The sequence below is a fragment of the Rhineura floridana genome, chromosome 4 (assembly GCF_030035675.1).
Source record: "Rhineura floridana isolate rRhiFlo1 chromosome 4, rRhiFlo1.hap2, whole genome shotgun sequence".
Classification (NCBI taxonomy): domain Eukaryota; kingdom Metazoa; phylum Chordata; class Lepidosauria; order Squamata; family Rhineuridae; genus Rhineura; species Rhineura floridana.
This window is the reverse complement of record NC_084483.1, coordinates 174,780,093-174,795,469: the sequence shown is the minus strand read 5'-3', so window position 1 is coordinate 174,795,469 and position 15,377 is coordinate 174,780,093. Positions and strand designations below refer to the sequence as shown.

The 15,377-nt window shown below is 43.6% G+C and overlaps 1 protein-coding gene across 1 annotated transcript in view; it reads left to right on the top strand.

Moving 5' to 3' along the window:
- DTL (denticleless E3 ubiquitin protein ligase homolog) overlaps positions 1–13,531 on the top strand; it is a 46,984-nt gene extending 33,453 nt beyond the window's left edge. Inside the window, exons 13-15 of the mRNA XM_061625269.1 lie at positions 499–634; positions 7,945–8,771; positions 12,927–13,531. Of these exons, the coding sequence (XP_061481253.1) occupies positions 499–634; positions 7,945–8,771; positions 12,927–12,995 (1,032 nt within the window). The 3' untranslated portion in view covers positions 12,996–13,531. The remainder of the gene's footprint in view (positions 1–498; positions 635–7,944; positions 8,772–12,926) is intronic.
- Positions 13,532–15,377: the final 1,846 nt, after the last annotated feature.

The window sequence follows — 15,377 nt, the reverse complement described above, 5'->3', positions numbered from 1 at the left end:
ATAATCTACAAAAGCAGAAGTAGAAAATGTAAACACTAACTACAGGTGGCACCTCATCTTGGTAGCATAAACCATCTCAGGCAATTCTTAGAATCAGATGTTACAGTCCAAAGTCTCGTTGTTTTTCTCTCTCTTGCCATTAACCACCCTGAAAATTATATTGAAGGATGATATAGAAATCTATTGATTTTAAAACTAGTGGTGGTATGATGATGAAGTGAAAAGTGTTTGTTTCAAGATGTACTTCAAAAAACAAACAAACTACTGGCTCATAATTTCACCTGGCTGTAATCTGAAATGGTACAGTGTTACTTCCCTTAATTAAAATCCAGTTAATGAATGAGCCTAAGGTTTTCGGTGTAGCAGGGTAGCTGTGAGTCTCCTCTGGTGCGTGCACCACTTTCAAAACTCCACTCTTTCGCACTCCATGAGCATCAACATCTTCCCTAGTTTAGGAAAGGTGGCATTTCTCAGCTTCCTCTTGGTGCTCTTCTGCAGATTTCCACATGTTCAGATGACAACACTATCAAGATTTGGCGCTTAAGGCGAGGGACTGAAGAAGAGAACTGCCTGGACAAAAGCAACTTGGTGGGTTGGGCCTGCCAGAAGAAAGTGGAAGAACAAAATGGAATAGGTAAGAACTGCCAAGATGCTGACAAATTTTCTCTCCTGTGCTGTGGATTTGTAGCTGGGGGGGAGGGCTTTTTTTTTTTTACATAAAGCACTGACACAATTTATGCAATCAAAAAATGGATTTAGCAACAGCTGCATGAAACTGACAGCTTGCATGTGTGTGAGTATGACGTCTGTCAATGTGTGAAATATCACCCTAAAGATGCAAAGTACACAAGGCTGTTGCAGGTGATCGGTTTGATATGCAACTGAGAAGATACAGCTGCTGCAGAATATGAATATGTGTGGGCACACAGTTTTCCATAATCTGGTGGCAATTACTGACATTTTCTACTGATAACTAGCCATTTCCAAAGACGGGTTAAACTCTTTGCCACAGCATTTTCCTTGTGGCAAGGAGTTCTATAGCTCACCTTTCCTCAAGCTAATAATAAGCATATACTGTGGAGGTATTGTGACTCAGCCTCCCTAATTTAGGCAGAATTTGCTGATCCAGAGGCTTTTTTATATCTTCCCTTCCCACAAGCCTCTCAATATTTTTACCCATCTCTGATAATTTCTTCTCCCAGTCTCCTTTCACACTCAACTTGTGCCTTACTTCCTCCCTGCCCCCTCTCTCAAACTGCTGGTTTCTTTCATTCCCTCCTCCATGGTCCTGTTGCATTTACTTCTTTCCCCCCATAACAGTTTTCCTCTCTCATTCTCTTCTTTTCTGTTCCCAATTTATTTATTCATTGGTGATGATAATAAATACTATCATTTTATGTCTGTCTCTTATTTTCTTCAACAGCACCTCTGGCTCTTTCCTCTCAGAGCAGGAAGACTTTCCTTCCCTCCTCCCCCACTGAACTTCTCTGTCTCCAGGCCACCTTTACTCGGCCTGCAAGGAGTTGGTGTTGCTGGCGTTGGTCTACCCAAAAGGCTATGGCACAGCTTGGGGGTGGGGCATGCAAGTGAGGAGACCCTGGGCAGGCTGGGGCACTGAGGCCCACCTGGTAGTTGTCCAGGTCCCACTAGTGGATCCTGGCCTGCTGTTTCAGAATCACTGGCATATGCCACTTTGCCCTTGAAATGGCTCACAAGACACACAAAATACAGTACAAGCCATTCATTCCATAAACAATTCTATAAGCGGAATGCATCAAACACAATTACATAAGAATTAAATAAATATAACAAATACTTCCAATTATCAATAAACAAAAAAATCAAAAATTCAACAGCCTAGTATACACCAGTCACATCTAGCCTTGTTCTACTGTTATCAGTAGAAAGGGTATTTAAAAAGCAGCAAATATTATCAAGGGGATGGAACCAGGGCCGGCACCAGACCGCAGCAGGCACCTACACACCCCTGCACACAAACACTTAAATACAGCGGGTTGTGCCACCTCTTGCATCAGTGCACATGCCTGCCATCTTGGGTGATGGTAGCCATGCACGCACAGGGTGCTAATACAGCAGAACAAGAGATGGTGCAGCTGGGTGTATTTAAGTGTGTGCTGGCTGTGTGTGCATGCACGGGTGATGTTGCCTGAGAGAATGGAGCTCACGATCCTCAGCACCATCCAGTCACAATTTGCAGTCATGCTCTGCAACCCGATGCTGGCAGGGAACATAGAGCTGGAGCTCTACCCTTCCAGCCGCAGGGGCCCTTAGCCAGTGCCCAACCTGGCCACCTGCTGGAACCAGGCTTAGATGGAGCACTTTTCCTTTGAGGAAAGGCTACTGTTTGGAGTGGGGGAGGGGACATGGAAGCTGTCTGGATAAAATGAGGAATGGAATAGAGAGAGTCAATAGGACAAACTTTTCTGTCTCCGTAAAAGTAGAAGTCTGAGGTTACCAGATGAAATTGATGGGCAGTAAACTGAGAACAGATGCTAGAGGTGCATGGTTACCATATGTCATTCACTCCCACAAAACATAATGGACGCTGGCTTAGAGGGCTTTCAAATGGGTGAGAGTGATTCACAGAGGATCTTTGTCAGTGGCTATTAACCACGATCCCTAATACAGCCTCATGTCTAAAAGCAGTATATCTCTGAATTCTAGGTGCTAGGAGCAGAGTGGGGGCTATCCTTTACAAACCTTCCTGGATACATCAGATAGATGTCTTTTAAAAGACTTTTAAAAGACAGAATGCCAAACTAGGTGGACACCTTTTCTCATGCAGCTGGACTGCTTTTATGTTGCTTGGGGAGGGAGGCTCTTTCCCTCTACTCCCCCATATGCACAGAGTAAAAGCTCTTGGAGTAGTTTTCTCACTTGCTAAAAAAATTAAAGATATGTGCAGACAGAATGAGATGACTAGAGTCCTCTCAGTAGCTTTTATAAACCAAGGAATGTTAGCCAAGGTACCTGTTGTGCAGGAAAGGGTGTTTGGTTTGAGTTAAATGAAAAAGAAGCTATGCATTGCTGAATTGGGGAAAAATGTCCTGCAGGGTAATAAATCCCCTGGAGAACTACTGGAATTGTTAAGTGTTTAAAGAGCTCTTAAAGTTGCACATTCTTCATAGCAGTGATGGGGAACCTGTGGCTGGCCAGATACTGTTGGACTCCGATCATCCTGATCTTTGGCCGTGCTGGCTAGAGCTGATGGGAGTGAGTCAAACAGCATCTGGAGGGCCAACTCCCCTCTCTGCTATACAGCATGGCATTCCAGACAACTATGAGACTCAGTAAATTCAACAGTGGCAGCCAACAGTGTTCACTGGAAGAGAGAACGGTATCACCAGACAGAGCATTGAGAGAACCCTGAAGCTAGCACGGTTTGGATTGTGCATGGGCAACAGCAGAGGTCTCAAATCTAAAGAAATTATCCAAATGTTATTGGGTGCTGCCTGTGCGGTTATTGTAAAGGAATGGAAAAGAGCTTACTGGCATTTTGTTGGATAGATGGTATGATCAAATGTGGCATCTTGCTCTCTTGGAGAAACTAATGCGGAAGCTGCGACTGGCTTGGGGCCAAAGCAAACAAGATGCTTCTTTCACGGTGTGGTGTGATTTTATTGATTATACAAATCAGCTAGGAGAACGGAGGCCCCCACTGCCACTTTATATGAGATAGTGGGTTCTGTAGGTTGTTCTGCTCTTTCCTTCCTTCACTCCTGGATATCTTCTTTCTATCTGCTGGATTTGTACTGCCAAATTGCCTGGAAATTAATACAAGAACTGTTATTCTATTTCTCCTATAGTAATTAAAGGTTCTGCAAGACAGCTTGCCCTCCCTCCCTTTCCTCTCTTCTATTCCCTTCCCCACCCCACCCCAGTTTGCATGGTTATCTTTAAAGCACTCTCACCTAGTCGAGCTGTGTTTGGGAAGGGGCATGCACGTGTCTGTTACTGTTCTAGAACAATACAAGGTCAAGGAATGTAAATTTCAAATAGAGTTTCCTGGTTCAGACTGACTTATTTAAATAATAATAAAACCATCTTTATCTAAATCCTCTGGGTAGGGCATACAAATATTTGGATTAAGAGGAATTCTAGTTAAGTAGCATTGCACTATGGGTTCAGAGCTAAGGCTTAAACAACCTCTTTCCCCACCACCAAAAAACCCTGAGAATAGTCAGGACTCCTGGGGCTTCTTCACAGTCCTACACACCTCCTTGGGTTGTGTCCTGTCTATTCCTGAGGCTGCAATTGAAGATAAAATTATAGTTGTTAATCATGTAATTTCAGATCCTGAAATTCCGTTCTGAGCAGAATTGTCAAGCAAATATATGCTACTTATATTGTCAGTGTGCTTGGTGCTTTACAGAGCAATGGCAAAACAGATCCCTGCCCTGCAAGCCCAACACAGGAGGCAACAGAGGGAAAATTGGAGGGCTAGTTAATGGGCAGAATGTGCATTTAGGCTAGGCCAGAAAATTATGACTTGACTTTTCCTGACTTTTCCAGTTCATTCACTGCAAATAAAAATGGTGCAACAAATTATTCAGGTGCGTTCTTCCTTACTTGTTCATATTTGCAGGGGGGAAATGACATTAGTAGAGGAGATAAAAGAGGACCTTAGCAGGCACTAGGTTCGGAAAAGCGAGTTGGAGGTGTAGCCTTTGCCAAAGAATGGGTAGTTGGGAAGGCTCTTGCTCTGACCAATTGAAGTTACTGTTCTTTCTGCCTTAACTGAGAGTGTCCAGGTTATGTAGTCCCTGCCTTTTTGTCAAACTTAGTCGTACAAGTGAAGGAGCTAGATGAGCCTTAAACTATTAATGAACAGTAGGAGTCATGGAGATCCAAGCAATGTACTCAAGTAACTTTTTATGGCCTGTAGCTGTGTAATTAATCATTGGCACCAGACCCTAGTACCTTGATCTGGGGGGCTGAGACCTTTCAATTATATACCAAATCACACATGCCTTGTCTACAAAAAACAACCAGGCATGTGGAAATCCCTGTGATAGACCTGCAAGAAAGGGAATCCCAGATATGGCTTTTAATTTGGGGGTCGGGACCAGCTCTTATGGTGGCCTTGCCCTTTTCCAGTGAGCTTTCACCTTCACAAATGGCTTCTTTCAACCCAGAGGAGTGGCAGTATGGGATTGTTTTGCCAACATAGAATTCACTTGCAGGAAACTTGCAGAACAATAGGAAGGTATGTGCCAGTTCTTTCATGCTGTGTGTATCTCGTGTATACACACACATACGTCATTGCCCTCTTAGGAAATCTCCTTTCAAAAATAACTTCCTATCAATACAGAAGGGGTTGTTTAATCTTGCATTGGAAAATGCAAGTGATGTGCGTACTGGTTCTTTACAGTCAAAAGTTGGCTCATGTTAGGCAAAATGTTCTATCTAGTTCTTTATTCAGCTCAGGAATGGAAAAGGAAGTGCATGGTCTGTGCAAACATAAGCAGATTTCCTACTGACCTTGGCTTTTTGAACACCAAATATATGCTATGTGCATACAGTAGTTATGTGCGCTCTGATTCATTGTTGCCTTAACCAAGTTCTATTTCAGGGCTGTGTGAATAAATGGTGCACGCAGCTAGAGTCCCGCCCATTTCAGTGGCACACACTGTGATGCTGTGCCTGTGCAGAGACTATTCATCTGGCTGCGATTTAGAGCAAGCTCTTCTTCCCTCTCGCTTCAGAGCTATTCCTATAAGCCGCAAGGCAAGGCCTGTTACTTCATGACAACCACCCCAGGGACTACATCATATCTGCATTATTATTAAAGTTCTCTGCAAATGTTTCCTCTGGGTTTTTTTTAATAGAATGCTGTGAGGCGTCCTTCCCTGGCTCTCCCTGTCAGGTTCCTACCTGCGCGTGGCTACTGCCTGTCACTAGGCACCACCAGGGACTCCACCAGTCCGGACCGCTCTCTCTTATGGTTTCTCTCCCCGCTCTAGCACAGATCTCAACAGATCCCCCTGCTAGGCAACCACCAGTAACGTCCCAATACTAGTGTTCCCAGAGACTCTGAATACTGGTATTGTTATTCTCTTCACCGCTGCCACCACGTGTGAGGCGTCCTTCCCTGGCTCTCCCTGTCAGGTTCCTACCTGCGCATGGTTACTGCCTGTCTCTAGGCACCACCAGGGACTCCACCAGTCCAGACTGTCCTCTCTTATGGTTTCTCTCCCCGCTCTAGCACAGATCTCAACAGATCCCCCTGCTAGGCAGCACCACCAGTCACGTCCTATAACCCGTATTACTAGAGACTCTGCCTGAGTCTCCCTCAATTAGGTTACCTCTGTGACTGCGTGCTTAAGCTGTTCCAATCCCTTTTATTTACTCAGACTTCTTGTGGTGTTATTCTTCCATCCCACCGCTACCACCACATGTGAGGCGTCCTTCCCTGGCTCTCCCTGTCAGGTTCCTACCTGCGCGTGGCTACTGCCTGTCACTAGGCACCACCAGGGACTCCACCAGTCCGGACCGCTCTCATGGTTTCTCTCCCCGCTCTAGCACAGATCTCAACAGATCCCCCTGCTAGGCAACCACCAGTAACGTCCCAATACTAGTGTTCCCAGAGACTCTGAATACTGGTATTGTTATTCTCTTCACCGCTGCCACCATTTGTTACAGTTCCCCTTCAGCCTTGGTCATTACCTTACCCTCCCTTCTGGTCTGTGAAACCCCAGCCAAGGATCAGGCCTTTGGTAAACCAAATTAAGTATTTATTACAGATAACAAAGCTAACAAGATTAACAAGATTTCTTCTTAAGGCACATAAGCATATGGTTTTACTCAATACTAATCCGAACTCCACCCCCCTCCTTCTTCACGCTCTCCTGGCAAACAACTCTCTCAAATTCACACCACATCCACCTATCAACATTCATCTCTTCTCCCCCCAGATTCCACTCTCACTCTTCCTTTTATACATTCAGCCATTTTAAACACTCAGCCAATCATCTAGCATTCTACTGCCCATTCACTCCCCCTCCTCTTTCACTCCACTTACCATGTATCTTCTAAACAACCAACACTTACCATATATACATTAATATAGGAACATCACAAATGCATTTAAAGGAACAGTTCTAAAATTAAATTTTGTACCAGGCTGGTGTCTGCCTTCACCAACCTTGATGTGTTCCAGGTGTTTTAGATTACAACTCCCATCAGCCCCAGCATACCCATGCTGGTTGGGGTTGATGGGAGTTATTGTCTTAAAACACTTGGAAGGCACCAGGATGGTGAAGGCTAGTGTAAGAGTTTGGTACTGTAACTTTCACACTTTTAAAGCAATTCATTTTCTAGGCAGCTTTCTGAGAGCCTTAGTTTTGCATGTTTTAGGGAGGGAAACCCCAGAATTATAGCCTTTGGTGCTTAAGAACGTGGAAGCCAATACTAGTGCATGCTTGGATGCAAGAGGAATTTCCTTGGGCAGGGCCTCTGTACATTGTGCAACTTCCTGAACCTGTTTATGGATCTTCATTTTGACCACTACAACTTTGTACCTTCTTAGCCCTCTACAACCCAAGTCCTTGATGATATAGACTGAAATCTTCAAGAAAATGATGGTTGCTTCAGTGTTTTTCAATTTATGCATGCTTCCACAGTTTAGGCTACAATCCTATGCATACTTGCTAAGAAGTTTCAGAGACTTAGGCTGCAATCCAATACACACTTAGTTGGGAGAAAGTCCCATTGAACCCAATGGAGCTTACTTTTGAGTAGATATATATTGGATTGTAGCCTTGGATTGCTTTTCGGCTGGGCTGGATGTTCCATTGACCTGATCCAGCAGGGCTCATTTTATGTTATTGTGATTATGTGGAATACTTGTATGTCCTGAGTGCACCCTTACTTCATTTACACTCGTGATGTGTTTTCCTCATTGGGGCCATGTTTCACTTCCAGGAACTCCAAGCAGCAGAGAGAGTACTCCTGCTAAAGCCCTTCCAGTGGGTACCCCCCTTATTGCTTCACCGCAGCCTGCAGCTTGTGCTCCACATTGCTTTGGAGATCTTCCTCTTCCTTCCAACACACCAACATCATCTTTGGTCAAACCCCCAGCCACCCTAGTCTATGTTCCAGCGAGGCAGAAGGAAGCCACTCGGGGCACTACCTGCAAATCAGCACTTCCCTCAGCTATGTCCATTAAGCATTGGGTTACCAAGACTCCAAATGTATTTTCATGTGTGAAGGGACCAAAGACACTTTCTCCACTAAAAGCCCCAGCAGAGATTTCTCAGATTCTCCCTGATACCACTTCCAGGTCACCACACTTGAGGCTTGACGTCCGGGCCAAGAGGAGACTAGAATCCAGCAAGGAAGGAACTGCAAAGTGCCTGAGAAACTGCAACTGTGTGACTGAACTTCACCCAGTGTCTAAAAAATCCAGGCTGGGACAGAACACTCTGGCAGTTGATTCAAAGCCTTGTGGGGAAGCCTGCCTGACCCTCAATGGACAAGCTCAGGCCACACAAAGCCTGGAAGGGCCTCCCCAGCTTGGAAATACTTGTTTCCCTGCAAACTTCTCCCTTTCTCTCAAGACCTCTTTTGAGAAAACTGCTGACAAGGAGAATGGTTCTCCTGACAAAAGAAACTGGTTGGCTGCTTTAGGGGACAAGCTACAGAGCAACAAACCGATGAGTCCAAATGGATCTGGCAGTAGCGTTCAGTCATTGCAGAATCTGAGCACAAGACGACAGGAGGCCGGGACAGGAATTGCGTCATCAGGGCCTGTAAGTAAACTTAGCATGGCTGTAACATTTTTAATGCTTAGTTTTATTTCTGGGGCTTCCAGTGTAGTGCCTGTGGGTACCTTGGGTCCTGCAGACATTCTTTCTGGTACTTGCCACTCCTAATATTTATTTTTACAATTTTTTGGAAGATTTTCCTCTCTTTAAAAGGTTTGACAGTTGCTGGGCTGGCTGGAGAGAGAAATTCAGCCCTCCAGCTGTCCACCCTCTTCCTTTCCATTCCCCACAAGGCCATATGAGGCTCAGAGGCATTCTTCATAGGAAGGGAAAGAAAGCTAGCCTCCCTCAAACCCTTTAAAAAAAAGAATAGAGCCCCAGTCTCTGCCTGGTAAGCAGGACCTGCTTTTCATTTGCTTGTTTTGGCTGTATGCGTTGCCTGCTTTTTATTATTTGTGGTTTTGGGGAGGATTTTTTTTTGCCTGAATGTTGCCTGTTTGAGTATCACCAATTTGTGAAATGGATTGTTTATGGTGCCCTGGACAGGTTCTTAAATTTTCCAGATAATTATTATTACAGTTATATCCTACCTTTTTCTCAAAGCGTAGAAGGTGGCATACATGGTTCTCATCCTTCTCTGACAGCAACCCTGCTAGGTAGATTAAGCTAAGAGACAGTGACTGATCCAAGGTCACCCAATGAACTTAATTGGCTGAGTGGAGGTCTGAACCTTGGTCTCCTAGATCCTAGTCCAAGACTATTATTATTATTATTATTATTGTTATTATTATTATTATAGTTTTGTCACTTGATAATGAGTTCTCCAAGTGACTTACATTTGTTTTTGTTTTAACATTGTTGTATCATACCATAAAAACAAAACCATAAAACAACAATAAACCCATGCAGCCACAGGAAGCTTTGGCAGCATACTAATAACAGGCAACATCATCCCTGTCTATCAAATGCCTAGGAAAAAAGGTATGTCTTTACCCGGCACTGAAAAAATGTCAGTGAAAGCGCAAGGCGGACCTCACTGTTTAGCATATTCCACAGATGGGGAGCCACAACTGAAAAGGCCCTCTCACATGTCACCACCCTTCGAGCCTCCCTCAGAGGGGGGACCTGGAGAAGGGCCTCAAGAAGGTTTAAGGGTCCAAACAGGTTCATATTGAGAGAGGCATTCCAGAAGTTACTGGGGTTCTGAGTCATACACCACACGAGTTGGAGACTCCTATTTTATTTGCTTGATGGTCTTTTCATAGGTCTTGTGTGTTTATGGCAAATGCAGTATTAATGCTCCTTTCTTGGCAAAGGAAAGGAGCCTCCACTGAACAAAGCCAGCACCTTTGCCCTATGAACAGTACTGTGGATGTTTTCAGCCCAAACTGCTCCTGTTCCTGAATTTTTAAGTCAAAGTTTCCATTTCACTTAAATACTCCATTTTAAATTTGTAGTGCATGTTTCAGGATTTGGATTTTTTTAAATCCAAGTCCTAAATTTATACTAGTTCCCCACAGTCTTCCCTTTCTATGGGCAAGAGGTGCAGCACCGAAGTGGTGGGTATGATACAGCAGGTGCTTGGGGGGTAGGTTAAAGGGATGAGGCTAGTGAAAGTCAAGGAAACAAGGCACCCTTGGAAACAGCCAGAGAATGCCAGGCATGGAGTAAGTAGAGCAGCCCATCTATCTGAATCTATAGCCAACCCTAATAATAATAATAATAATAATAAATTTTATTTCTGAGTCGCCTATCTGGCCGAATCAACGGCCACTCTAGGCGACGTACAATTTCATCAATAAATACAATAAAACCACAAAAATCATAATAATAATAAATTATATCAATATTAAAACTAAACCACCCCAGAGGTCCCGTAGGCCCTATTCTATTGCTCAAAGAGGCTTATACATTTTTAAATGCTTCCTGCCTTCCCTTCAATCCCCTTTAAAGCCCCTTTGATGAGGCTTATGGCTGAGAAGGGGAAACGACAGAGAAGCAAATCATCCACTGTTATCTGAGTTTCTTTTCCTGATCTGGCACAACAGACCAAGCTGCAGCAACAGATTAAAGGAACTGGAGCTTAGCCTTGTAACGGGAATGGAAGCTCCTACATTCCGCTCAGTGTTAGGAAGGACATTTAGTTATGGGAAACGCATTCGCCAGCTTTTGGTGACCAAAAGAGAAACAGGGCTCTTGCTTCCTGTGTAGCCAACCTTGATCTATCCACAGAGAGCTGGATTCCGCACCCCACCCTCCGGCTGTCATTTCTCTGAATATGTTTTCAGGAAGCCAGTGGTGCTTTATAGTGCAGATCTACACTCTGGGACATGCAGTGATGATGCTACCTTTCTCAGATTAGGAGGACCCCGGGGCTACCCATTCTTTGAAAGAAGGTGGTTCTGTGCTTGTTCATACTGCATCTATTTGATACTTATTAACTGCAAGGCTGCATTGTATTGTTTCTTTTCTTTGCGAAAGCCAGTGTGTTGTAGTGGTCTATAGAGTGTTAGACTTGGAATGGAGAGTGATGTTATATCGTGCCTGGGTTCAAATCCATGCACAACAATGAAACTGGGCCGGTTTTCGAGTCACAATACCCTTGTGAGGTTCGTTGTTGTGGCTGGGCCATTTATGGCAGCTTGAGATCTTTGGGGGAAGGATGAGGCAAAACGTTATGTTTGTAGACTGCTTAAACCTGTTGGGTGTCATCCAGTGGCATCAGCCAACTTGTGCAACAGGTTTCTGCTTGCACAGTGAAACTTCCCTTTCTCCCTTCAACCTCCCTGTGCGCACCCGAAATCTGCTTCAGAGGGCCCTCTGGAACAGATGGGGAGTGGGGGGAGGTTGTTGCAGGGGAGAAAAGAATGGGAAGCTCTGTCATGTCAGCTGCTGGCATGACGTTGGTTATCACCTGCTAAGTACTAGGACTATGGTAGCAAAATAATTTCTATAATATGCTACATAAGAACTCTTGATTAACTTTCTGATCTTGTGGCAAGTAAGGGAACTTCCCAGGTCAAGAGATCCTATTTCATTTTCTACCATCCCTCCCTGTTTTTTTGGGGGGGGTCAATGTGACGCCCTTCCCTGGCTCTCCCTGTCAGGTTCCTACCTGCTCGTGGCTACTGCCTTTCACTAGGCACCACCAGGGACTCCACCAGTCCGGACTGTCCTTTTTTATGGTTTCTCTCTCCGCTCTAGCACAGATCTCAATAGATCCCCCTGCTAGGCAGCACCACCAGTCACGTTCTACAACCAATGTTCCCAGAGACTTGCCTGAGTCTCTCTATCCGGTTACATTCGTGACTGCGTGCCTATGCTGTTCCCAACCCCCTTGTATCAATGCAGATAACTCATAACTCGGGGTTGCTCTGGATACTTATAATGTTATCTTCTCCTCTTCACCACTGCCACCATTTGTTACTGTTTCCCTTCAGCCTTGGTTATTACCTTACCCTCCCTTCTGGTCTGTGAAACCCCAGCCAAGGATCAGGCCTTCGGTAAACCAAAATAGTATTTATTAAATAACATTAATAACAAGATAACTTTGATAATGATCTACAAGCTTATGGTTTCATCTATTACTGTGATATTTGATTTATTACTAATCCGAACTCCACCTCCCTCTTTCTCCACACTCTCCTGACATACACCAACTCACACCCACCTCCAAACTCCACCAAAACAACCCACTAACGTCCACACAGATTCAACTGTCATTCTTCCATTTATACTCTCAGCCATCCAAACACTCAGCCAATCATCCAGCATTCTACTGCTCATTTACTCCCCCCTCCTCTTTCATTCCACTTACCATGTATCTTCTATACAAACAGCACTTACCATATATACATTAATACAGGAACATCACAGTCAACCCAACAGCCAGTCAGCATTCCATGCTCAGTCCTCTTTTTTCTTTTTTTAGGTACTCTCCCCCGCACCATAGGGGTGTCTAATTTTTTTTTTTGCACTTCTGCAGACTTCGGGTTTCTCCAGAGACTGCTGATACCTCCCTCTCGTGAATGAGTGGTGCTGTTTTGAGATCCATAATTGGAGAAGGAGTTTGCTATTCAGATTTGGATTTGTGAACTAGAGTGGCTATTGAGAGGACAGAATTTTCAGAAAGATCCCACACACACACAATGCTCATGATTGTATCTGACTTTATACATGACCTTTTTTTTCACCCCACAGATTGTAGCTACTTCTGTTCCCATGAGGAAGATTTGCACCTACTTCGAACGAAAATCACGAAAAAACTAAAGAGCAGCATTCTTCTAGACTTTCTACAATGCTGTAACATACTTAATGTTACAGTGAGTGGATTTGCACCACCCTTGGAAAGACACTTGCCTTCGAACCTTAATAAAACTAAGATTTTACATTCCTGGTTAATTTTTAATTTTTTTCCAAAATCTGTTACCCATTATTTCATTTAATTAGTTTAGACCCCAGCTAATGGGGAGATCTGCTCAGATAATGTAAAGGAATTGATAATTTTAAAATACAAACGATAGTGGTGTTGTTTTTTTAAATGTAGCATTCCTACCAACATTTTCTCAAATACTTTATATTTTTTCTTTGGAAATATGTTTTGCCATGTCTGGCCTACTGCTTTCAATCAAAGGAGATTTCAAGTACAACATTGGCATCCTGCCTATGATGGCAACGTGGGGTCTTCACCCGCTCTTCTGCCTCCTGTTGAAAGAAACATCTGTACTTTGCTCTGTATAGCTTCCCATTGTTCCAACAGTGTAAATGCTTATTTTATGTAAATACAAAGTTTCGTAACACTGCAATTATTTTTCCTTTTCTAATGAGTGGGAGTGTGTGTGTGGAAACATTTAACACTGTACTGAGGGAAATATGTCACCCATATTCTGTAGGATCTTTTGAGGCCTAAACCAGAGCACAATCAGAAGTGAGGAAGTCTAACACCCTGACATGTGATGGTCTTATGGGTGGGAAAACTCAGTTCTACCTCAGCCCTCTGTGAAATGGACATCTCAACAATAGTTATAAGACAATGGGCTCAGAGTCACGTGTACTCTGTACAACTGAACGTGTGCAACTGAAAGTTGCAGTCTACTTGTATTAATAAGGTGAATTAGCAAAAGCCACTGTGTCCCAATCTGGATTCAAGACTAATTTGTTTATTGCAGACATCAAAATGGCACTGAAGAGTAAAAAGACTGTGCAGTTGACTTGCCAAAATGAGATAGTTACAGTGAGTAAAATGGCTAGTTCAAGTAAAAATTGCACATAGCCTTCAAAACCCAACCCTCTCTGGACCAGCAGCTTATGATTTACTTATTTCTATTATACAGGCAGAGCTAAGTTGAGGTGAGGAATGTTTCTGTTGCCATTGAAGGGATGGGGTCATCCCGCAAGCTGTGATAGTGTGTTAATGATTTTTTATTTTAATTTTTATATGGTTTTATGGGGTATTTATGTTGTAAACCACTCTGGATTTTTATGAATAGTGGTATATGAATATTTTCAAAAATAAAGGAGGTCTATGTATGCCAGGAGAAGCTCAAATGTAACAGCAGTGGCTTGATTAACTCAAGGCGGAAAAGACAGAAAGGTTGAAATGCTCATTGTTACCTATTCCAAGGAGAGTATTATTATTAAATTTATATCCCACCCTTCCTCTCAGAAGGAGCCCAGGGTGGCAAACAAGCAATGAAACACTAAAAGCACTTCAAAACATTTTAAAAACAAAAGACTTTAAAATATATTGAAAACAAAAACATTTAAAAAACCTTTTTTTAAAATTCTAACGCAGACTGGGATAAGGTCTCTAAAAAGGCTTGTTGAAAGAGGAAGGTCTTCAGGTGCTGAAAAGATATCAGAGATGGCACCTGTCTAATATTTAAGGGGAGGGAATTCCAAACGGTCAGGCCCACAACACTAAAGCTCCACTTTCTAAGTCGTATAGAATGGACCTCCTGATGAGATGGTATCTGCAGGAGGCCCTCATCTGCAGAGCACAGTGCTCGCCTGGGTATACAAGGGGGTAAGATGATTTTTCAGGTATCCTGGTCCCAAGCTGTATAGGGTTTTGTACACCAAGTAGAAGGAGTTGCCTTCATACCAATCAAAAGGACAAGAACTCGGACTGGATACCAAGGCTACTAAAGCAACTAGGTGCAAGCCACTGTCTGCAGTTATTAAAAAGCAGACTAGTTCATTCTGGAAAATGGTAATGATGATTGGCTAAAGATAAGTGCTTTTGTAGGTTCTCTTAAGCACTAAATAGTGCAGTACTGGATTCTCTTTAGAATCCTCCAAACATAGTTGCTAAAGTAGAAGATAGTCTTAAGGGAGAATGCATGGCTTCGTGTCTCGTCAAAGGTCTCCAACTAGTACTAGGGGAAACAGCAAACAGAGAGAGGAGGCAAGGAAACAGGTAGAACAGGGGAACTAGCTACATTTGGACTATCTGCCCTAAGGGAGAACCCACAAAAACTGAACAACATGGTACCTTGGGGACAAACACTTAAAGACTTGGGCTCCTGAGAGCTGTGGCAAAAAGTGAGCAAGATTGAGACTAGAAGAGGGGGAGAATTCCAAAACCAGAGGAGATATGATAATATATGATGGATGTGATAGTCTTAGAGAGCAAAGGTGAGGCCTCTGGAC